The 23,348-nt window shown below is 58.6% G+C and overlaps 1 protein-coding gene across 1 annotated transcript; it reads right to left on the bottom strand.

Annotated features, from left to right (window-relative positions):
• Positions 1–178: 178 nt before the first annotated feature.
• SH2B3 (SH2B adaptor protein 3) lies at positions 179–21,977 on the bottom strand. The gene is made up of 8 exons (XM_058037089.1): positions 21,966–21,977; positions 13,477–14,259; positions 2,774–2,875; positions 2,442–2,533; positions 2,260–2,354; positions 1,868–2,082; positions 1,455–1,626; positions 179–555 (listed from the first exon to the last, which is right to left on the bottom strand). Exons 2-8 carry the CDS (start codon positions 14,230–14,232, stop codon positions 260–262), a joined length of 1,728 nt encoding a protein of 575 aa, XP_057893072.1. The 5' UTR covers positions 14,233–14,259; positions 21,966–21,977; the 3' UTR covers positions 179–259.
• Positions 21,978–23,348: the final 1,371 nt, after the last annotated feature.

The following is a 23,348-nucleotide window of genomic DNA, read 5'->3' as shown; positions in this document are numbered from 1 at the left end:
AAACAGTAACGAGAAAGCTTCCATAAGAACAACAGAAAACAACAATAAGAGGCCCTTCAACAGGCCAACGAGAGGGAGCACACCCGTACAGGAGTGAAAAATTACCCCCTTCCCTGCAAAAACAACAACAACAAAAAAAAACCAATAATAATCCCTAACCAGAAGGAAGAAACAGGTACATTCTTTCTCTCGATGGATCCCCCAGAAGGTCTCCAGGATTCCTCCACCCGAAAGTGCATCCCAGTGCCGGCCGTGCTGCTCACAGTGGCGTGTACTGGTTGTCGATGGCACGGACGTGGCCCCGGCCCGGTGCCTCCACCTCATAGTCCGAGTCGCGGGGCCGGGCCGCGGTGGCCGGGGCGGCCCTGGCCGGGCGCAGGCTCTGTGCCAGCTCGGCCGGCGGTGGCACCAGGTGGAAGATCTGCTCCGCTGGGGGACCCCCGGGGGGCTCGTCGGGGCCGTGGGGGCAGGAGGAGCTGGCGGGGATGAGGCTGAACTCGGGGCTCCAGCCTGGGAAGGGCAGGGGGAGAGGGACCGTGGTGCTGGAGCCGGGAGCTGCGGGCAGAGAGAGGAGGTGATGGTAAGGGGGATGCTCCTGTCACCCCCTCTCTGGGGCTGTGGGGTGCATCCCATGACCCACCCCCCCACAAATGGTGGCTGGGAGCAGCTTCTCCTTTCTCAGAAGGGGAAGTTGGGAGCTTGGGAGTCACCTTTTGTGCCACTGCCACGAGGCTTCCGCTTCCCCACTCCAGGAGCAACCAAAGGGCCCGGGGATAGCACCCACACCCAGCCCGGGCACCCTCCATCCCCGCATCCCATGGGAACATCCCCTTCCCTTCCTGAACACCTTGTATCCCATGGGAACATCCCCTTCCCTTCCTGCACACCTTGTATCCCATGGGAACATCCCCTTCCCTTCCTGCACACCTTGTGTCCCACAGGAACATCCCAGTTCCCTTTCTGAGCACCCTGTGTCCCACAGGAACATCCTCATTCCTGCACCCCTTGTGTCCCATAGGAATATCCCCATTCCTGCACACCTTGTGTCCCACAGGAGCTCCCCCTTCCCTTCTTGAGCACCTTGTGTCCCACGGGAACATCCCCTTTCCCTTCCTGAATACCTTGAGTCCCATGGGAACATCTCCCTTCCCTTCCCTTCCCTTCCCTTCCCTTCCCTTCCCTTCCCTTCCCTTCCCTTCCCTTCCCTTCCCTTCCCTTCCCTTCCCTTCCCTTCCCTTCCCTTCCCTTCCCTTCCCTTCCCCCTTGTGTCCCACAGGAACATCCCCATTCCTGCACACCCCTTGTGTCCCACAGGAACATCCCCATTCCTGCACACCCCTGTGTCCCACAGGAACATCCCCATTCCTGCACACCCCCTGTGTCCCACAGGAAAATCCCCATTCCTGCACACCCCCTGTGTCCCACAGGAACACCCCCTTTCCCTCCCCACACACCTTGTGCCTGTGGCAGCACCACGACGTAGCTGGAGAGCCGCACGTCGCAGGCGGAGCCGCACTCCAGCGGGATGGGGTAGCGGTGGAAGTGCTGCAGCATCTCCACGATGGAGGAGAAGCGCAGGTGCTGCACCCGGCACTGGCCCCGCTCCGTCAGCGCCAGCCTCAGGTGCTGTGGAGAGAGGCAGGGACCCGTCACCCTCCCTGTCACCCTCCCTGCATCCCCTCCTGGAGGGCACAGTGGGGATATTTGGGATGGGGGACACGCCGATGCGCTGCATCCCCAGCCTGCGCCTCCCTGCTCGGGGCAGGGAGCAGCAGAGCATCTCCCTGGGGGTGGGATGCAGCGGGACAGGGGCTGTCCTGCCCCTGTGAGATTCCCCCTCCCTATCCCAGCCCCGTCCCGCCCGTACCTTGGCTCTGCCCTGGAAGTTGAAGGTGAGCACGTACTCGCCGCGGCGCGTCTCGCTCTGCCGCACCAGGAACACGCCGTGGCCCTCCAGCCCCCCCAGCTGCACCAGCTGAGCCGCCTTCACGCGGGAGATGGGCCCGTGGAACCAGGGGCAGGAGGAGAGGAACTGCTCCATCTTCGGCCCCGCCGCCTCCCCCGGGCCCCCCGGAGTCGCCCCTGCCAGGCACAGGGATGAGTGGCCCTGGGAAATGGGACCCCTGCCCATCCCTTCCCCTCTGTCCCCTCCCCTCGTGCCGTTTGGGGAAGGCCGATCAGCCCAGCCATGGCAGGATGTGGTGGCCCCCCAGTGAGGGATGCTCTGTCCCCAGGGTCCCCTGGGTGTCCCCAGCTCACCTTGGCTTACAGGGTCGGTGCTGGTGGCGGGGCTGGCGGCCGTAGGCTCGGGGTGTCGGCACGTCGGGAGCTCAGGGTCACCCGTGTCAGACCTGCTGGGGACAGGAGAGGCCAGGCTGAGTGCTGGCAGCGGGGACACAGAGCCACCGTCCCCAGCCCCAGGGACACCCAGCAGTGCTTACCCCCTGTGCACACACTCCCGGATCTCGGCCGTCCAGCAGCTGAGCTGCTGCTCATCCCCTGCCTCAAACAGGATGTCGGTGGCATTGGTGACCTGGGGGACATCAGAGAGGTCTTCAGAGACAGAGAGGGATGTGCATCCCCCACCCACCCACACTCGGGACCCCAGCAGGGACAGCTCATCCCCCCTCCGCACTCCACATCCCCCTGTGCATCCCCTCCCGTGATGGGAAGAGGAACTGAAACTTGGCACCGGAGCTTTTGGGAGCCACATGTGCCCCAGGGGGTGGGAAAGGCCTCGGGGGTGGCTGCAGACCCTCCCAGCAGGTCCTACCTTGAGGACAAAGGTGTGGAGGTTGTCGGGCATCTCCAGGCGTGTGCACCTCCGCACCTCCTGCACGGCGGAGCAGGGCACGAGCAGCTTGGGCTTGGAGCCCTGTGGGGGGAACACAGAGCCTGAGCTGAGCCCCAACTCCCCCAAACCCCAAAATACTCCCCTAGACCCCAAAACACTCCCCCAGACCCCAAAACACTGCCCCAGACCACACTGCTCTACCCAGTCCAAGAGCCACCCAAGGCACAGCAGCCAGCAAGGAAATACCCTAGGGAAAGGGAAATACCCCAGCAGCAAGAAATACCCTGTGTGGTGAGGAAATACCCTGTGTGGTGAGGAAATACCCCCCCAAAACACTGCCCAGTCACTGTCAGGACACCCCAGGGGGGCTGAGTGACCTCCAGACCCATCCCAGGGGTCCCAAGGAGGAGAGGAGGGAGAAGGGGTTCCCAGCATGGCAGCACGTCCCAGGGATGTGGCACCGATGGGGAAATTGGGGTGCAGGCAGGGAACGTCCTGCTCGTGGCTGAGAGGGTCAGTGGCCTGCCAAGAGCTCCCTGGTGGCTTTGGCACCGGCACAGGCACATGACAAAATGCTGAGCAAGCACTTCCACAAAGGCTAAAATATCCCTGCGGCAGCTTTCGGTTCCTCAGGAGGCTGCGGCACGTGGCACAGGATCCAGGGTGCCAGGGGGGCAAGAATTCCCTGAATTGGGCAAAAAAACCACCCAGTGGTGCTGGGTGATGGAGCCAAGGCTCTGTGCTCAACCCCACGGCCAGAGCCACCCTGTGCATCCTGGCAATGCCCGGGCAATGCCACCACGTGCCAGACCCTGTCATCCCCCTGTGCCAGGCTTGCTGCACCACAACATTTGGGCTGGCTGTGATTCACGCAGTGGCTTCATCACCCCACGGGATGCTGGTTCCAGTGTCCCTCCTCACTCACTACACAGTGACAGTGTCCCTACACCCTGTGCTGTGGCACTTCAGCAATTGCCAACCAAACTGCCCTGAGCTCATGAAGCTCACAGCAAACCCACCCCAACCACCTGAATGACACCCAGAATGTCCCCGCCGGACACTCCTCGGTCACCCAACCACACCATCTTTAGCTTTGCTGCTTTTTTTTTTTTTTTGCTTTTTTTTTTCCGTCCTCCCCCCTCCTTCCTCCCTCCCTCCCTCGAGCACTCGGTGTTCTCTGGGGCCGGAAACGCAGCGCGAGAGGGATCAGCCCTTATCAGCTCCGAGCTGCACCGAGAAGAAAGTTCTTAGAAGTCGCTCGCGTACGGCGTCATGCACGGGGCTGGTGACACCGCGGTGGCTCCGGCAGCCCCGGGCCCGCTGGTGACAGTGATTGCAGCTGTGCCGTGCTGCAATCACTGTCACCGGGCTGCCGTGGGGCGCCGCCGCTTTATCCCGAAGGAATTCGATTTTCCTGCCACCTTTGGAACGTAACCGTGCCCCGTGCAAAGTCCTGCGTGTGGAGAAGGTGACAGGATCTCTCTCTGGTCCTGGCCACTTTCCCACACGAGGAGCTGTGACGTCCAGCGTGACCCTGAGAGGGTTTTATCAACATCCCAACCACAGCGCTCGGGGTCGGCTTCTCAGGAAACGGAGAAATTCCAGGAAAAGGGAGTTCGGCGAAGCCCCCCGCGTCTCTGGGCGCGGGGAGCGCAGCTGGAGCGCGGAGGGAGAAGGAAATGATGCAGCACAGAGATTAGGGTGCCCAAAAACCAGGCTGGCTTCGGGGAAGTGCCTGCCGCAGGCACGGTGCCCCCGCTGCCGCACCTGACCGCAAGATGCCCGGCGCGATGCGGCCGCTACCGGGAAAGGGAGTTCTCAGTAAGCAAAAGTGCACACTCAACACACCAGGGGTTCACCCACGGGCTCCTTCTCGGCAAGAGGCGCCCCAGCAGCGCTGCAGGGATGGGTAAAGCCCGCTGCTGCCTGGCTCAGGATGCTCAGGATGTTACAGGTGTTGCTCCGGTTTAACCCCAAACCCCACCAGCATCAGCTTCCCCACTGAATGTCCAGCAAGGATATTTGGGATTGACGGTGTTTTCCACAGCAAAGCTCCTCCCAGCTCGCCCAAATGTGCCAGGAATGCTCTCCCCACGAAGCTGTGAGCTGCTGCCATAAGGAGCACGTCCTGCCTGGGTGCTCAGGGGACACTGAGGGTGCTGGGGGAGCTTTTCCCACTCAGGTGGGAGGGAAGGCGGCTCTCCAAGAACGAGAGTGGCACGATGACGACAGCGGTGGCAGTGGCTCGGTGATGATGGCAGCAGGGCAGTGAGGAGGAGGGTGGTGGTCTGGCAGTGGTGGCACAAAGATGACAACAGCAATGACAGCAGTGTCGTGGTGATAGCGGCAGTGGAAGAATGATGATAACGGTGGCACGATGACGACGGTGGCACAGTGATGACGGCAGTGGCACGTTGATGATGGCACTGACAGTGATGATGACAGTGGCAAGGTGATGATGGCATTGTCACAGTGATGATGGCAGTGTTGGGCCATCAGGCCAAGTTCATGCAGAGCCAATCCTTCGAGAGCAGCAGGAGCTGCCCCCGGCCCCTCCACGCTCCGGGGTTTCCCCAGGCCGGCTCTCGGCTCTCGCTTCCACTCTGAGTCACCCACGGGAGGTGGGGAAGTGCCTGAGCCCTTGTGCAAGGTCCCCCAACGGATACGGGCGAGATTTGTCACTTCTTGTAAATCACTGTGGCCCTTACGCAAGGGACAAACCTCAGCCAAGCTGCAGGGCCAGGCCTGGCTGTGCTGGATGGACACAAAACCATATCCTGTGCCTGCAGCCCTGGGGAGGCTGTGAAGTTTTCCAGGAATGTGGGTACACACAGCTCTTTTCCAGGGAATGCTGAGAGAACTGGGTGGGAAACATCCCCTGGTGCCAGGGCAGGGCAGGGGGAGGCAGCAGGGCCCTGCAGGGCTCCAAGGGTTCTGCTGGAGAGTCCAAAGTGTCTGCTGGAACAGCCATCATCCTCAGGAGTTTGCACCAAGGGTAATCCCAGCCTTCATCCTCGGGGATTTTGTGTGGCAGGAAATCCCACAGGTGGTTTCCCTTGGGAGTTAAACCCAAGGCTCACCCTTGAGGACTTCTGCACCATAGATAATCCCAAAATGTGTCCTCAGGGTTTTGCACCAGAGCTAATCCTGGTGTTCATCCTCAGGGATCTGCACCATGGCCAACTCTGGTGTTCATCCTCAGGGATCTGCAGCTGACTAATCCCTCTCTCCAGCAGCTAATCCCAGTGCTCTGGGGGAGCTGACAGCACAGTTAATCCCAGTGCTCTTCCTCAGGTGTTTGCACCACAGCTCATCCCAAGGGCAGAGATCCACCCTGGACAGCTCCTGCCAATGCTGGTTTTTGGGACAGGCACTGGAATCCCATTGATTTGTGCCTGCTTCAGGGACCCCTTGCTCAGGGTGACATTCCCAAAACATCCCTGCCTCTCTGCAGGTGCAGACTGCTCACTGAGAAACCTGACAGCAGCAAGCACCACCCTGGGCTCTGCTCTGCATTTGGGGAACCGGAGCCTGGACTGTCAAACAGGAACATGGGAGGTGATTCCCGCTGCTGTGTGAGCTCAGCATCCCCCATCCAAAAATCCCCAAAACCCCTCCAGCATCCTCCACCCAGCACACAAAGGAGCCCCCAGGACACGGTGTCTCGGAGCACCCCACGGGCTGGGCAGGGACAGCGCTGTCCCCGGCGGTGACAAGGGACACCGTTGTGCTGGCCCTGCCACAAAGACCCCTCTGTTCCTGCTGGGCGAACGGCGACGGGAGAAAGCACAGCCCCGATCCCAGCGCTCCCCGAGCCCCCATCTCCTGCTGGATTCACCCGGGGGGCTGCAAAACAGAGCCCCAAAACCGCGGGGGGGAGGCTGGGGGTGGGATTTGGGGGGTGCAGGAACCCCCAGCCATCCCTGGATGGTGTTCATGGATCATCTGTCCATTGATCTGTTCATTGATCATCCTCCCCGCTCTGCTTGAGTGAGCCAACGTCCCCAAACTCTCCGAACCTCTGCAAAATCCCAAATCCCTGCAAAGCCCCCCCAAAAACCCTGCAAAGCTCCCCAAAACCCTGCAAAGCTCCCCAAAACCCTGCAAACTGCCCCAAAACACTGCAAATCTCTTTAAAACCCTGCAAGGCTCCCCAAAACCCTGCAAGCATCTCCAAAACACCGCAAACCTCCCCAAAACCCTTGAAAGCCTCCTAAAACCCTCCCCAAAACCCTTACAAACCTCCCCAAAACCCTGCAACACCTCTCAAAAGCCCTACAAACCTCCCCAAAACACTGCAAAGCTCCCCAAAATCCTGCAAAACCCCCAAAAACCAGCGAGCCCAGCACCTCACAGCAGGGCTGAGGGCAATGGGGGGCTATAAACAAGATCTGTAAACAGCTTTCGCCACACTCTTGATTTTTTTTTCTTTTTTAAAATTTTTTTTTAATTTATTTTATGCCAGATTCGGTTCCAGCGTGGGCTGCTTTAATAATTTCCTGGAATAAATAACGAGCATGGAAAGTAAACAAGGTGTCTGCGTGCAAGTGGGAGCTGCTGCAGCCAGCACTGAGTCACCCCAAACCTCAGCCCCACGGGAATGAGGGGGTCCAGCACAGGCTCTGCAGGATCCCCACAAGCCCTGGGGTGTCCTGGGGTTTTTCCCAAGTTTTTGCATCACCCAGGATGATGGAAAAGGTTCAAAATTCCCACAGAGGGTTTTTGGTCCACATAGGAGTGTTCAATCCCACTGGATGGGTGTTTTCATTCCTGCTCTTTGCCTGGGGCTGGGGGAAGTGAGTTTGCCCAAAATGCTAATTTTTAACACAACCCCAAAATGAAATTGAACATCACAGACACTGGATTTGGGACCTGCCTGGCGGGAAGGAGCAGGGTCCACCCCAGCTGAGCCCCCAGCAGGGCTGGGATGAATCCTTGAATCCTTCCAGAGCCGGTGCTGCCTGCGCAGGCTCTCATAAATATTTACCTTTGAAAGAAGCAGCTCTCAGCCTCGAAACAACCACATCCTGGGCCGTGAAAAGACAGAGAGAGAGAGAGAGAAAAAAAAAAAAAAGAAGAAAAAGGGGGGAAAAAGAGAAGCAACCACCCAACAAAACCCCACTAGGCTTTTCACATCAGCTGCGGGGACGCAGCACCCACAGCTCTTGTGGAGCAGTGCATTCCCTGAGTGCTTTCCCAGCCCTTCTTCCTGTGGTTTGCCCAATATCTCCATTTTTTGCATTTTTTGCCCACTTCTCAGCTGGCACGTGGTGCTTTCCACCCCGAGCAGCTCTGCAGCATCCCTGTGAGTGACACTGATAAGCAGGGGCAGTGGGACAACAGCTCCGGGAAGGGCAGATTTTAAAGGATGAGGTTAAAAGGACGGAATCCTTCCAAGCCCAAAACCCCAGAGTTCAATGAAGCACATATTGGGGTCCATCCTGCACCCCTCCCCTCCCACCCAGGCCCTGGCAAGCCCCCATCCCAGCAACAGTTTCCAAAATAAGAAACTCTGCTCTTCAGCAATTAACGCCGGGGCTGTGGTTACGCTGCTAAAAGTGTTTTTTCCGTGCATGACCAAGGATGGAAAAAGTTGTGGTTAATAAATGACAAATAACCTTTGTCTCCTCGCCCTCCTTCCCACCCCCCCCCCCTCGATACCCAAAAACAGAGCTGGGGGGGGGGGAGGGGAAAGAGAGCAAAAGTCACCACCAAAATCTCACAAAGCCCCGAGGCCGCCGGTGCCTTCGAAGAACAGAGAGGATGCGCCCGCCCTGCCCCGGGGAGAGGCTGCTGAGGGTTTTGGGACAGCTCCAGGGCAGGTTTTGCCTCTCCCAAGGGATTTGAAGGACACCCAAACCCCTCCAGGGTCATCCCAGATGTTTTCCCAGCTCCTGGCTGTGTGGTCTTTGGGGTTGCCAAAAGAGGGATGCGATCCTGGAGGATGCTGCTGGGAGCAGGGTCTCAGAATCACAGAATAAAATGAGTTGGAAGGGATCTTCAAAGGCCACCCAGTCCCACCCCTCTGCAATAAGCAGGGACACCAAGCAGATCAGGCTGCAGCCCCTGGGAATGCCAAGAAAGGGATGCAGTCCCTGGGAATGCCAGGAGAGGGATGCTGGGAGCAGGATGCTTGGAGAGGGATCATAGAAGAGCAGAATAGTTTGGGTTGGAAAGGATCTTGAAAAGGCCACAAGTCCAACCCCCTGCAGTGAGCAGGGACATCTTCAGCTGCACCAGGACAGGATGCAGCCCATGGAGATGCCAAGAGAGGGATGCAGTCCCTGGGAATGCCAGGAGAAGAATGCCATGAATAGGATGCAGCCCATGGGGATGCCAGAAAAAGGAGACCAAGAGAGGGATGAAATCCCCAGGAATGCCAGGAAAAGATGCCAGGAGAGGGATGTGATCCCTTGGGGATCCAGATCGGCACAAACCTGCCCTTTCCTGGACCAGGGATGGGATGATGGGACACTCAGGTGCTTCCCATCACTGGGAAAACTCTTCCCAAGGTGCTCCAGGGAGGAAAACTCCCCCTCCACCACTGCCCTTCCTTGGCTGAGTCACTCAGGCCAGGTTTGAGCAGCTCCAGGAGGAGCAGGGACAGGGAATGGGGACCAGAACACTGGGATGTGCCCCACCCCATGCCTGACCAGCTGCCACTCACAGCCCCAAGCACCAAAAATCGGGGACAGGAACCTGCTGGCTCAGGAGGTGGCAGTTCTCAGAAACGAGATTCAGGTGAAAGGTGTAAAAAAAGAGAAAAAAAAATTTAAAAAAAAAAAAAGAGAAAAAAAGAAAAAAAAGGAAGTCAAAGCAGGCTCACACTGAGCAGAGATAAAAATACTGCTCCTCCTTCAGCAAAGATGTTTGAGCTGGGGCAGAGGCTCCGAGGGCTCTCTCCGGAAGGAGTCTCCGGGCCAGCCCCGGCGTGCCATCAATTTGTGGGACGCGCTGGATTTCATTAAAATGCTGTAAAGAAAGCAGCACAAATGCAAATCCCATTTCCCTTCCCCTTCCTGTAAAAACATCTGGTCAACAGAAACGGCTCGGGACATTTCCGCTGCGAGTCACGGCTCTCGTGGAGTTTGGGATTCGGCCACAGAAAAGGGATCTGGGGCTGGGGCTCAGCTGAGGAGCAGCCCCAAAGCTGACAAAGCTGGGTCTGCCAGCTCTGGGTGAAATTTATCAAGGTGGAGAGACCTCAGAGTTACTCTAAAGGGTACCCTAAAGTAGTCCTAAAGGTGGTATGGGATAAAATGGTGTGGGAGAGGAGAAAACCCTCAATGCCTCCAAGGAAATCAGGGAGGACTGGTGAGCATTGCCCTCATGGCAGAGATCAGAGAATCCACATGGGTGCAACTCCAGGACCATGCCCAGGTTTCCAGGTTTTCCTGTGGCACATACATAAAAATGAAAAAATGTGTATGTGTGTGTATAATAAATATATATATAATAAAAATATATATAGCCTTACCTATAAATATTTTTATGTATACTATATTTTTATATATTATACATATATGTGTGTGTACATAATAAAAATATATACAATAATATAATAAAATAATATAAATATTTATATTTTATAAATATAATATATATTATATATATAATATATATAATAAAAATATATAATATATAATAAAATAGTATATATAATAAAATATATATGTGTATATATATAATAAATATATATAAGTATATATAATAAATATATATAGCCTTCTATATAAATATTTTAATGCATAATATTTTTATATCATATTATAATTTATATATATATATATAATAAATTTATAAATTTATTAAAAATATAACAGAAATTTATAAATATATAAAAAATTATATATATAAAAGAGATCTCATCACCCCCAAATCCCTCCTTGGCAGCATCATTTTTCCAGTGCTGGAGGGAGGAGGGAGCCATGCCAAAACCAAGCCAGCTGTGGCTGTGAGCATGGGAAGGGGAGCTGCTCCCTCTCCCAAAATCTTCCCAAATCCAAATCCCAAAGTCCTCATCCCTTCTGGCACACACCTGGGGCAGGGGATGCCCACTCCAGGCAGTGCCACAGGTGTTGCCCCATTCTCCAGCACAGCTCCCTGACCCCTTCACCCAGCACAGCCACCCAAGCAGCAAATGGGATCAGGGCTCTTCAAAGCCCCCACTCCCTTTGATGCCAGGCACGTTATGGGATTAAGCTCAGAGGCCCCATTGGAGCACGAGGAGAAAGGGGGGAAAATGCGATAAAAGCTGCCAAAAGCAGCAGGACCCCCCTCCTTTCTCTGCACACCTGCCTTTCCCAGGGTCATTCCAAGGGGATGGATGTTTGGGGGCTTGGTTTGATGCTGTAAAGCTCTGAGGCTGAGATGAAATTTCAATTGCATCCTATTATTTATAGGGTGAAAGGGGGAAGGAGGAGGAAGGGGAAGGAAGAGAAGGAAGGAGGAAGGAAGAAGAGGAAAGGGGAAGGAAGAGAAGGAAGGGTGTTTCCAGAAAAACTGAGGGTAACCAACCTCACAGTCCAGAGATCATTTGGGGTTGAAAAATCCCAAGAACAGATTTTACAGTTGCTTATTTAAAACCATCAATTTTCTATGGTGATCAACAGCATCCACAAATCAGACCCGTGAGATGGGGAAAAAGCAGTGGAAAAACCCCGGGAGCATCCTGGGGCAGGAGGATGGCAAGGAAGGGGTTCCTCACAGCCATTCCCAGGGGGTTGTCGAGTGTTATTCAGTTATTTTAAAGGAAAATAACCCCCCAAACAAACTGTTCTGTTCTCACTGCTCTGTGGTTTGCCCCGTGCTGGGTTTGGGGAGTGGGAGCCACCAGCACCGTGGGGGATTTTCCACCGCCCCCAGAATCCAACCGCAGTGACTGGGAAAGGGTCAGGATTGATTGTGCTGTAAAGGAGAAGGGAGCTGGCCCGGGCCCAGGGAATTGGAAAGGAAGGAGCCGCCCTGAGAATATTTGCACAGGAAGCAATTTAATCCAGAGACTCGCAAAAATCCAGCAAGGAACATCCCCCCCGCTTCCGCAGGCCTGGCTGAGAAACCCCCCCTGCTCCAGGCTCGGGGGTCTCCAGCCCTGTGGGGATGTGGAGCTCCAGGAAATCTCCATCCCATGGAGACTGCAAGGAATGATGCTCAGAGCACGGGGGGAACGTGGTCAGTGCCTTGTTTGAAGTGTCTCCCACCCCTGGGTCACAGCTGGGCAGGCAGTGTGGGGAGAGGAAAGGAAGAATGTGCTGGGCTTGCTTCCCAAGGGGGAGGGAAACAAAGAAAGAAAAAGGAAGGAGAGCAAAAGAATAGGAGGGGATAGGGAGAAAAAGATGGGGGTAGTTAAAAAAAAAAAAAGTGTGGGGGAATTGAAAAAAGAAAAGGGGAAGTGAAAAAAGAAAAAGGAAGGAAAAAAAAAGGGGGGAAGAAAAAAATAAAAGGGATTTAAAAAAAGAATAAGGGATTTTAAAAAATGGGGAAAAGGGAGAAAAAGGATGAGGGAGGGGAAAAAGGCAGTGCTATCCAGCTGCTGGAGGACCCTCCAAGTGCCCCAGAGTGCCTCTGACCTCCCTGTGCCCCGGGATGGGGACACACACTCCCACGGGGACAAACAACTGCAACCCTTGACATGACGGAGCAAAAGCAGCTTTTACTTTCAGATGTTACAATTTTGATGTTGTTTCTTTTTTCAAATATTTAACATTGGAGCCGTTTGACGGAAATAGCAGGAATTCAGCCAGCTGCTCCCTGACCCTGCTGCCCTGAAGGCAGGGACAAGGCTCCAGCTCTACCGGAGGTTTCCTCCTTCCAAAGCACAAGTTTGCCATCAAAGTTAAATGAGAACAAAAAAAAAAAAGAAGAGAGAGAGAAAATTCATCCCATCACGGCCTGTGCAAGTCCTGCCATGTGAAGGAACCATCTTTTTACAGATTAAACACCCCAACTCCCCCCACATCACTCCCCACTCCCTCACATCCTGCATCATCTCCACTCCAGCCACGTCTCAGCACCACGGGAGCTCCCTGCAGCAGCTGGGAGCTGAACTTCCAGTCACAAAACTCCTCACAAAAAGCAAAACTATGGGTCCCACAGGGAGCAGAGAAAAGCACAGAGCCTAATTCCTATTTTCCCTTTTCCTCTCCCAGCTTGCCCAGGCGAGCAGATGCTCAGGCTGCCAAAGGCACAGCACAGGGGACAGGGTGAATTTGGGGTTCATCAGACTGGTGGAATCAGGCTGGGATGAGTGGGATGGAGGCCACCAGCCTCTATCCTCAGCTCAGAAGGCAGGCACTGTGCTTCCAGCTGGAAAACCCAGTTCTGGATTCCCAGCAGGGAGAAATGCAGTGACACATTGACCGACTGCAGCAATTAGCGCACCTTGGTCTCAGCATCTCTCACTCCCCAGACAATACTCACAGGGGTGTCTTTGTTTCTTTCTCAGAGATATTAAACAAACAAGGCCCAGCCTCGTGTGGCTGCAGCAGAGGGCGAGCAGTGGCAGAGCAAACCCGTCCAGGCCCCTCGTGGTGAGAAACTCTCGTGGTGCTGGGTGCACCGTGGCCCGGCTCGTCCCTGTGGGATGCTCTGGCACCCAGGCATCATTCCCAGCCGAGGGACCCTCAGCATCACAGGCAGACCCTCAGCATCACAGGACCAGGCAAGAGGCGGCAGGTCCTTACCTTGGGCGGGTCGAAGAGCTCCAGCACGAATTCCTCGTTGTCGGGCGGCGCCGCTCGCCGCAGCACCAGGCGGCAGCGCTGCCAGCGCGTCCCGCTGTCCAGGGAATGCTCGTCCAGCAGCCCGTACTTGAGCAGCCCCTCCTTGCGCACCTCGGGGGGCTGCTCCCGCGACAGCCCCCAGGGCAGGATGCGCTTCCCCAGTCCCGGCTTCAGCGCCGCCTCAGCCGCCTCCCCATCGCCATCCCCGGGCAGCGCGTCCGAGGAGCGGCGTCGGAAGAGGCTGCGCCAGCTCCGGCGCAGCTGGCTGAGCGAGAACGGCCTCCGAGCCGGCCCCGCCAGCTCCTCCGAGCTCCAGGACTTGCGCAGCCCGGAGGGAGCGGCCTCGGGGGCCCGGACGGGCTGCTCGGGGCGGGCACCGGGCTCCGCCTCGGCCTTGGTGGCCACCGTGCCCAGCGAAGCGTCGGTGTGGCGCCGGTGCGTGTCCCGGTAATCCCGCGCCGGGCCGGCGGGCAGGATGCGCAGCTGGTTCATGGCGATGCCCTCCTTCACCTCGTGGCAGAAGTACTGCTGGAAGAGGTCGGTGAACTGCACCGAGAAGTTCTCGGCGGCCAGCAGGTCATGGTGCGGGTGCTCGGTGGCGAAGCGCAGGTAGTGCCGCGCCAGCTCCTTGGCCGTGCTGATGGCGTGCAGCTCGCAGAACTCATGCCAGCCCCGGGGATGCGCTGGCGTGCCGGCCGGCAGCGAGTGCCCATTCATTGCCGAGGCTCCAGCGAGGTGGCGGCGCTGCAAGACAGAGCACACGGATGGTGAGGGCAGCCCCAGGGTCCCCACGTGTCCCCCACCCTGGCTGGAGTGGGCACACCCCGCTTGTAATGTGACTCCTCGAGGGAACGCTATGGTCAACCAGGCCCCACTTTAAGCCGCCTCATTCCTATGGATACATTGGAAATGGTCAGGAGACGCTGTTTCCCAGCGAGCAGCATGGCCCTGTGCCCAACCACTGTGACCAGCCACTGTGGCCACCAGCAGTGGCCTTGCAGACCCTGAGCCCCCCAGCCCCTTTACACGCCCATCCCCACCTGGCTGGGCCGTGCCTCAGTTTCCCCACCTGCGCGGTGGGAGCGGGCAGGTCCCGGCTCGGGGCGTCTGCGCGGCTTCCTGCCAGCACAGCTGCCTGCAGCTGCCCGCCGCCCGCGGGGACGCCTGGCCCGGCCACATCCGCTCGGCTCCTGCCAAGGCTCCGCAGCGCCGATGGGTTTCCCTCCAGGGACCGATTTCAACGGAGTTGATAAAACTGGAACGGGGGCGGGAGGGGAGGAAGCGACATGAAAAGCTGCAGAAATCCAGGGATGGAGCTGCCTCGCTGCCAGATCCTCCCGGCTCCAGCGGCCGGAGAGGAGGCGGCCCCGCTGCCCGGGATGAGCAGTTCCTGAGGGGATGCTGTGCTGCCTGCGGCACCGAGGAGCTGCCGGGCCCTGGCAAACCACACCGTATCTGTGCCCCCGGCAGATTTCGCAGCCAGGCCAATCTGGCAGCACCGTGGCTGGCGTGCAGCCGGCCCGGCGTGCCCGGCTCGGCCGGCAGTGGTGCTCCCCAGGGCCGGCCCCGCTGCTCACCAGAGAACCTCGTGCTCGCCCGGGGCACTTATCGGGGCCGTGCACTCCGCTCAGGAAGGAAACATCGGCCAACCCACCCGGATCCTGCCGCACCGGCAGAGGCGTTGCTGCCTGCCCGAAACTCCTCCAGCAGCAGCACCCCGGCTGCTGGGAGGGGAGGAAAAGCGGATTTGTCATGGGGAAGAAAAATAATAATTAAAAAAAAAAAAAAAGACAAAACAAAAGCCCTGAGGGGCCAGGAGGAAGCGAGCGGGCGATGAGGAACGTGCGGGCACAGGGGATGGTGTTTGCAGCCGGGGCGGCGATAACGCCGGCAAGCGGAGCTCTATCTCTGCCCACCCGCTGCCCTGCCGAGCACGTCCCGCCAAGGTTGCAGGCGAGGGGAGATGCTATCAGCCCTCCGCCAGCCCCGGCTTCTCAGAAGAGCCGCCCAAAGCTCGGGGCCGAGCGGCGAGCCGGCAGCGCGGGGCATGCGCCCGCCGCAGCCCGGCCGAACCCCGGCAGGGCCCCGTCTATCAGCGCCGCCAGCCTGCCGGTGACTCAGCATCCCCCGCCGCCGCTCTCCCGCTTCCTCCCGGCACCCGGGAATCGCCGCCGCACCGCCCCCGCCGCCGGCACGCTCGGCGGGATGCTCCGCTAAACGCGGGGGGAAAGGAAGCGAGGCGCTCATGGTGAGAACGGCTCCTCGGGCAGGTGGGAGATTCCCAGGATAGGGAATTCGCCTTCCGAGATGTCAGGCTCGCTTTGCACCAGCTTTGGGAGAGGTTTGTGGCGCGGGAAACGCCGGGCTTCGTCTGGGCCACGCGGTGGGAAGCAGCCGAAGGCCGTCGCCAGTGGCAACGCGCTTTTCCAGCCCGGCGATGGGAAACGTTCCCCAGCGCTTCCTCCGCCCAGCACGGGCGCGATGCCGACCTCACTGCTTCTGCCTGGCACACTTCCCGCGTGGAAGGAGCTATCCCGGGTGAATCCATGCTGGAGTTACCACAGCTCTGCTCTGCCCCAGGTTTCAATAGTGACAACCACAGGGATGCGAGTTCCTGCTGCTGGGTGAGCTTCCCCCTGCTCCAGCCCACTGTGCTCCACAAAGCTGGAATGCAGCAGCCAGAATTTACGTTTTATTCCTCATGTGTTCCTGTGAGGAGCTCCTGGCCATCCTGCAGGTCGGATGAAGGACTTCTGATCGCTTTAACTTGCTCTGAGTGGAGAATCCTTGGATACACCTGGACTAGTTGGGGCTGGGGGGCTTCCATCCCCTGCTGACTGCTGCAAGAGCTGCACTGCACCAAGCCCGCCCCACCTCGGGGCTGTTTGCGGCTGCTGAGGTTGTTTCGGGGTGCTGGGATTGTTTTGGGGTGCTGGGCCAGGAACTCGAGGAAGAGCAGGACAGGACAGACCAGCCACGGTGGCTTTGATGCGGGCTGGGACGGCGAGCTGGGGCTTGTGCAGGATCCAGCCCTGCAGCCCAGCCACCCCCAGCAGCTTCCCTCAAACTCTTGCCCAACCTGAGCGTTGCTGCTGCTGCTGCGGTGCCAGCACCGAGCGGGACGGGAATCTGGCAATGGGTTATTTGTCCCAGTAAATGCATTTGTTGTTTGATTGCAGCCACAGGAGCTGCCAGCACCAAGCAGTGCCAGGAGCCAGCGCCGCAATCCTGCCACCCTCTCCCGGAGGATGAGCATTCAGAGGCAGCTGGACTCGCCACAGATCCAACTTGCTACCTTCCCACCACAGAACAGCCACCCGTGGGTGTGGAGGGCACCCTCCAGCCCCCAGCACCACAAATCAGCCTCGAGGGGAAGCGTGAGGGAGCAGAGCCCACGTGCCCTGTGCCCAGCCCTGCTCACACGCTCTGCATGTGCAGCAGCACCACCTGAAAATGAAACCGGCCCCACGGCAGGAAAATGCACACCAGTGACGTGAATGGGAAACGTGATTGATGCTCTCCCAGAAATAACTGTTCCCAGCTGGAGGAGAAGCGTCCTGAGGCATTTTCAGCTCCCTTTATAAGCACAGAAATACTCAAAACTCATCCCAAGGACTATTTTCAGGAGAGGGCAAAGCGAGGGGCCGGGAGACGCCCTGGCCGGGCCCTGCAGCTCCCCATTTCCTGAGTGGCAGAAATACAAAGTTCCCACAATCCCAAGAGCGGGAACATTGTTCCTTCCCAGGATGTCCTCCATGAAAAGAGCTATTCTGAGCCGGCTGCAGCCTTTCTTGGCATGGCCCCCGGCCGCTCCGAGGCAGCTATAAAAGGCCAGGTTACAATGAACGGCGCTTCTCAATGGAGCTGCATCTGGCACGGCGAGCTCGGGGGGACGCAGCTCCCTGCAGGGGGCTCAGGGGGGATGCAGGCCCCTGGGGGATCCAGCCAGCCACAGGTGGGCTTGGAAGGGCTGGGGGATGCAGAGCCTCCTGCCAGGATGGGGATGGTGCAGCTCTGCTCGGCATCCCAATCCCCCAGAGATGGCAGAAGAACATCTGGATGCACCCCTGGATTGAGGGGTGCTGCAGACATTTTGGGGGTGGGCATGGAGATGCTGCCATTCAGGAAGGCGGCAGGGGTTGGTGCAGGGGGAGAGGTGGGGAAAGGGTCTGGCAGCAGCCTCGGGATGTGGGAGACACCCACACATTCATGGATACACCCACATACTCACAGCATCACCCACACATTCACAGCATCACTAGAAACCAGCCAAAGCCAGTGCCAGCACAACCCACAGCAGAAACTGCCCAGCATTCTCCTCCTCCTCTTCCCTCTGGAGCAGCCCCCTGAGATGGTGAGGATTCTCTGGGTCTCACAGAGGGTGGTGGCACAGCACCATCGCTGCCTGTGACCCTCTGGCTGTTTCCACTCAAGCTGGAGAATCCCACAGGGTCTCAGGATTTTCCCTCTTTCTTTTTCGGCTGAATCAAACCAGCCAGACAAAAAGCAAGAAAGGAGCAGGACAGAGAGATCCCCCAGTTCCACATGTCCATACAGGCTGTAGGAAATCAGTTTAAAAGCCAGTGTGGGAAGGCAGATTTTGCCCTCCTTCTCCCCCTTTGTCACAGGACGTACACACTCCTCTCATTTCACCTCCTGGCACTACACAACTTTCCATATTAAAGACCCAAACCTGCCTTAATTTACAGCTCCGTGTGGACTGAGCAGCACCACAGACCTCTGGGCATGTGGGTGATGTTACAGCACTTCAAATCCAAGGAAAGTTCACCTGTCTGGCTTTCCCTGACCACTCCAACAGGACGGAGACAACCCAAACCCATCTCAGGTCAAATCCAAGCTCCGCTCTGGCTCGGCCCACAGCAACCCACCAGCACAAACAGCTGTGGCCAGCCCAGCTCCCCAAAAACCCCTGAGCCTGCCTCCATACCGTGGTGTCTGGCACCTTGCAGCCTGGTTTACACCATCACACTCTCCTACACCCACTGCCTGCGGGGAAAAGCCCGGCAGCGGGGTGGCCTCTTTCGACAGGGCTTGTTTTGTTGCATGAAATGAATCGCTGCGGTGTAGGCGTGGGAGCACCCGGGTGCAGGGAGTGCTCCTGGGGGGGAGCAGCTGCCCCGGGGGTCCCTGGGGACAGCAGGGAGCAGCTGAGCTCCCAGGCAGCCTGGCTGGCCACAGCAGCCCCCGGGGATTGCTGGATTTGGGCCTTTCTCCTCGGCGAGCTGCGGCGGCACCACAAACCCCAGCAGCGATGAGCGCTTGCACTTTCACTTTGTGTCACCCACTGGGATTTGTCACGACACCTCCACGGTGCCCAGCAGTCCCATGGGTGTGTGGGTGGGGAGGATTTGCTCTGGCAGAGGATGGAAGAGCCCTCAAAAGCCGCTGGCACTCGCACCCCAACCTTTCCAACACAGCACAGACCTGCAGCCCTGTGGGCTCTGGTGAAACCAAACCAGACCTTACCAGAGGCAATAAATATATAAAAGTCAGAGAAAATAGAAGAAGCTTTGGGGAGGGGAAAATGCACAGGGATGAGTCTCTCCTGCCCCAAAAACAAGTTAAAAAGAAAGCCAAAGCATTGTTCTAGTCCCAGACAAGTAAAAGTGAATTTGCCACTAATTCTGTAGGCCTTAAAACACCAATCCTGCCAGCAAATCCAAGTGCAGCGAGGACACGCAGGAGCTGGCAGTGCCAGGTCCCCTCACAGGCCACCTCTTCCTCTGGCTGCAGCTCCACGGAGTCCCCAGGCCACCAGCCCACAGCTCCAGCACATCTTGAATCAATTTACAACAATATCGAAATCGCAGCTCGGCAACTCATCCCGGTTTCCTTGACAGTAAATCCCAGCCCGGGCTGCAATGACCGTGTCACCGCCACGAGCCAGCGGCTCCAGGCTCCCCGTGGGTGACCCTGGCGGGGTTTGGCACAGGCAGCACCGGGCACGCTGGCAGGGCATGGGAGGGCTGCGGGGATGCTGACCGCGGGTGCATCGGCCTCGTGCTCCGAGCCCCTGCCAAGCCGCGGGGCCAACAAAGTCTGCAGGGAGCAGAGAGTCAGAGGAGCTGCCTGGCAGGCTCCAGGTGCCAGCTCTGCTTGGCACTCGCGGTGGGCACGGGGGCAGGGGCGAGGCACGGCCCCCTCGGGCGGCGCAGGGCCCCACAAATGGGGCAAGGTGGGCATCACCCCACTGGTGCTTCACCCCCCCAGAGGGGTCACCCCCACGGCAGGGGCTGCGGGGGTCCGGGGGGAGGCAGAGGAGAGGAACAGGGCTGGCTCCCTGCGTGCTGCACCCCCGGCTCTGGGATCTCCAAAATGCGGATGCTGGGAAATGGGGACATCGAGAGACCCTAAAAGAAGGGTGCTTTGGGGTCCTGTGCTGCTAGAAGGACGGGGGTCCCCACGACGGGGGCACCCACAGAGGAACAGGGAGTGCCCACGAGGAAAACGGGACCACGGGTCCCCACGCGTGAGCAGTCCCTGGAAAGAGGCAGCCCGAGGAAAAGGCACCGAAAAGGGGTGAGGGGGACGGGGCTGCTGTGCGAGGAAGGGGCTCACGACCCCGGAACGGGGGCACCGGAGTTCCCCGGTGAGCGAATCCAGCCCAGGGCAGCTCCGGGGGCTGCACAGGCGGAGCGGCCGCCTCGCTGCTTCCTCCCGCCGCTACTTTCGCTTTGCCGCGGCCGCTTCCCGGGGCCGCCCGTCCCGTCCCGGTGCAGCCCAGCCCAGCCCGTCCCCGTCCCGGTACGGCCGCTCGGTCGCGGTTACCTGCAGGAGAAGGCGTCCGGCTGCCGCTCGCCCATGATGGAGCGGCGGAGCGCCCGGGACGGGGCGGGCGGGACGGCGCGCACGGCTCAGCACAGCACGGCTCGGCTCGGCTCAGCACGGCTCGGCTCAGCACGGCTCGGCTCAGGCAGGAAACCGGGGCAGGCGGCTCCGCATTTCCGCCGGGCGGAGGCGCGGGGCGCGGACCCCGGCCCCGGACGGGTTATGTAAAGCGGAGCGGCGCGGCCGGGGGCGGAGGCTACGCGGGGGCGGAGCGCAGGGGCCGCCCCGTCCGTCGGTCCGTCGGTCCGTCCGCTCGTGTGACTGTCCCTGTCCGTCCGTCCGTCCGTCCCTCGGGCTCCGCGGGTGCGCCCGGCTCCGTGCCGCCCCTCCCCGCTCCTGCCTTTCTTATCTTATCGCATCCGCGCCCGCGGAGCCAGCGGCACAAACAGCCCGGCCGCGCTCCCCGGGGTGGATTTAATTTTAAATATACATCTATCTCTTCAGTTTTTATGACTTTTAGAATGTTTTCTCCGTGGATTTGGGGGTGTCCGCCCCAGCCCCCCGGGAGTCGGGGGGGAGCCCGAGCGTGGGGCTCTCGGAGGCTTCTGAGGCTCGGGAGGAAAATTCCCCTTTCCTGCTCCACGTCTCCCCCAGCTCCGCGGGCTGGGACCCGAGGGACCTGTGCGGTGGCAGCAGTGGGCCAGATGCCGTCTCAAACCCCACTTCTCATAATTTTCCCAATTATCTTGTGGCGAAAGGCAGCGCGGGCTGCTGCCCACGTCCAGCCAGAGCGGATCAGGACAGCTGTCCCACAGTTGTCCCGCACGGTGGGCGAGGGGCTCGGCCGTGACAGAGCGGTCACAGCGGTGCCGAGCAGGACTGGGGACTGGTGTGGGTGGGCACGGGTCAGGCTCAGCCATCCCGGTGCCATCCCGGTGCCATCTCATCCCAGGGGAGCAGGGGCCCCACGGCAGAGCCGCAGCCGCCCACTCTGCCGTGGGAAATGGAGCAAAAATAAACTTCCACTGCACCTTTTTCCAGTAAAGCGCTGGACTGCGGTCTGTGCTGTCACGTCTGGCCCATTGACATCGCCCACTCGTGTTACTGATGGTTCCAAGAGTTCCTACAAAGCCTTGTCTGGAATGGCAGCAGTGGCAGGGATACAGGGACAGATCCCCACGCAGAGGCCACTCACACAGGGCGGGCAAAAGTCACGGCAGAGCCCAGGCTGTGGCACTGGGATTTCACACACACCACACAATGGATTTGCGGGCGGTGCGAAGGTGGAAGCTGCAGGAATTTGCCCTTGGAGAGTGGGCTGGGACACACTGAGCCGTTTGTGAACATCTGTGAGGGTCCGTCCTCTGCGGTGCTTTAAATACACCTCAGTTGTTCACCCCATCCATTCCCAATCCATTTCCAGCGAAGAAAAGACTGAAATGCGAACTCGCTGCTGGAGCTGCGCCACCCCTGGACCGCAGCCGGTTTGGACAGAGCCCTGCTGCCCTTCTGCAGCCTCAGCAACCCCCCAGATCAGATTTGAGCCGTAACCCCGCACCCCTTCGGGCATCGCCAGGGATCCAGGTGGCTCTGCGTCCAATCAGCCCTTCCCAAACCCCACAAGGAAGTGGCTGGGAGCAGCTGACACGATAAAATCTTACCTTGAAATCAGCTTTTTAATTCCTCCCGCCGTTGCTTTATGCATAATTGCCCCTTCTGGCTCTTTTCCTGAGAGCGGAGGAGCGGCCGGCGGATCCGGGTGCCCGCCCCCCTTCCCGCGGGCGGCTGTCCCAGCTCCCGGCGATCGCACTTTCCTTTATCAACTTCATCTGCGTCAGGTCATTTTCACATCTTTTCCCATCAGAACGCCCTCCCAGCGCCCCTCAGCCCCAGTGGCCTGAGATTTCTCCTTTGTTTTGCTTCCTGTATGGATTTTTCTCAGTCTCCAATTGCTAATTCACTACCTCCGACTTCTGCTTTTTTTGTTGTTTGTGTGTGTGGAGCTGCGCAGATGCTCTTACACTCACTCACTCAGGCGCTGCTGCTTCCCTTCCGCTCTGCCCTCAGCTTTTAACCATTGCTGCTTTCTTCTGCTGTGTAAAACCCTTTACCAGCCTCCAGCCTTCCCAACTCCCTCCTTAACTGCTCTGCTCTGCCCCATTCTGTTTGCAGGATGGGTGGGGTGGTTTGGAAGTGGCTCACTAGCACATCTCCAGGTGCGATGTGATGGGTTTCAGGTGACCTCTTCCACCCCACTCTGAGGTATTGTTCATCCCAAGCTGCCCGGAGGGGATAAGGACACCTGGAAATGCTTGGCTGTGAGGGTCGGTGCCGAGCTGCAAAATGCCCCCCAAAATCAGCCTGGCTTTTAGCGAGGTTGGGTGTGGGGGAGATCGTAACGGAGGTGATTTAGGGATGGTTGGGTTGATTTAGGAGAGGGTGTTGATGGGCAGGGCAGTGATGGAGGCAGGGATGCAGGCAGGGATGGAGGCAGGGATGGAGGCAGGGATGGAGGCAGTGATGGAGGCAGTGATGGAGTGGGATGGAGCGGGATGCAGGCAGGGATGGAGTGGGATGGAGGCAGTGATGGAGGCAGGGATGGAGGCAGTGATGGAGCGGGATGGAGGCAGTGATGGAGCGGGATGGAGGCAGGGATGGAGTGGGATGGAGGCAGGGATGGAGCGGGATGGAGGCAGGGATGGAGGCAGGGATGGAGGCAGTGATGGAGTGGGATGCAGGCAGGGATGCAGGCAGGGATGCAGGCAGGGATGGAGGCAGGGATGGAGCGGGATGCAGGCAGGGATGCAGGCAGGGATGCAGGCAGGGATGGAGCGGGATGCAGGCAGGGATGGAGCGGGATGCGGACAGGGATGCAGGCAGGGATGGAGGCAGGGATGGAGCGGGATGCAGGCAGGGATAGAGCGGGATGCAGGCAGGGATGGAGGCAGGGATGGAGGCAGGGATGGAGCGGGATGGAGGCAGGGATGGAGCGGGATGCAGGCAGGGATGGAGGCAGGGATGGAGCGGGATGCAAGCAGGGATGG

Source organism: Melospiza georgiana, chromosome 18 (assembly GCF_028018845.1).
Source record: "Melospiza georgiana isolate bMelGeo1 chromosome 18, bMelGeo1.pri, whole genome shotgun sequence".
NCBI classification, from domain to species: domain Eukaryota; kingdom Metazoa; phylum Chordata; class Aves; order Passeriformes; family Passerellidae; genus Melospiza; species Melospiza georgiana.
The sequence above is the reverse complement of the archived record's forward strand: the minus strand, read 5'-3'. Positions and strand labels throughout refer to the sequence as shown.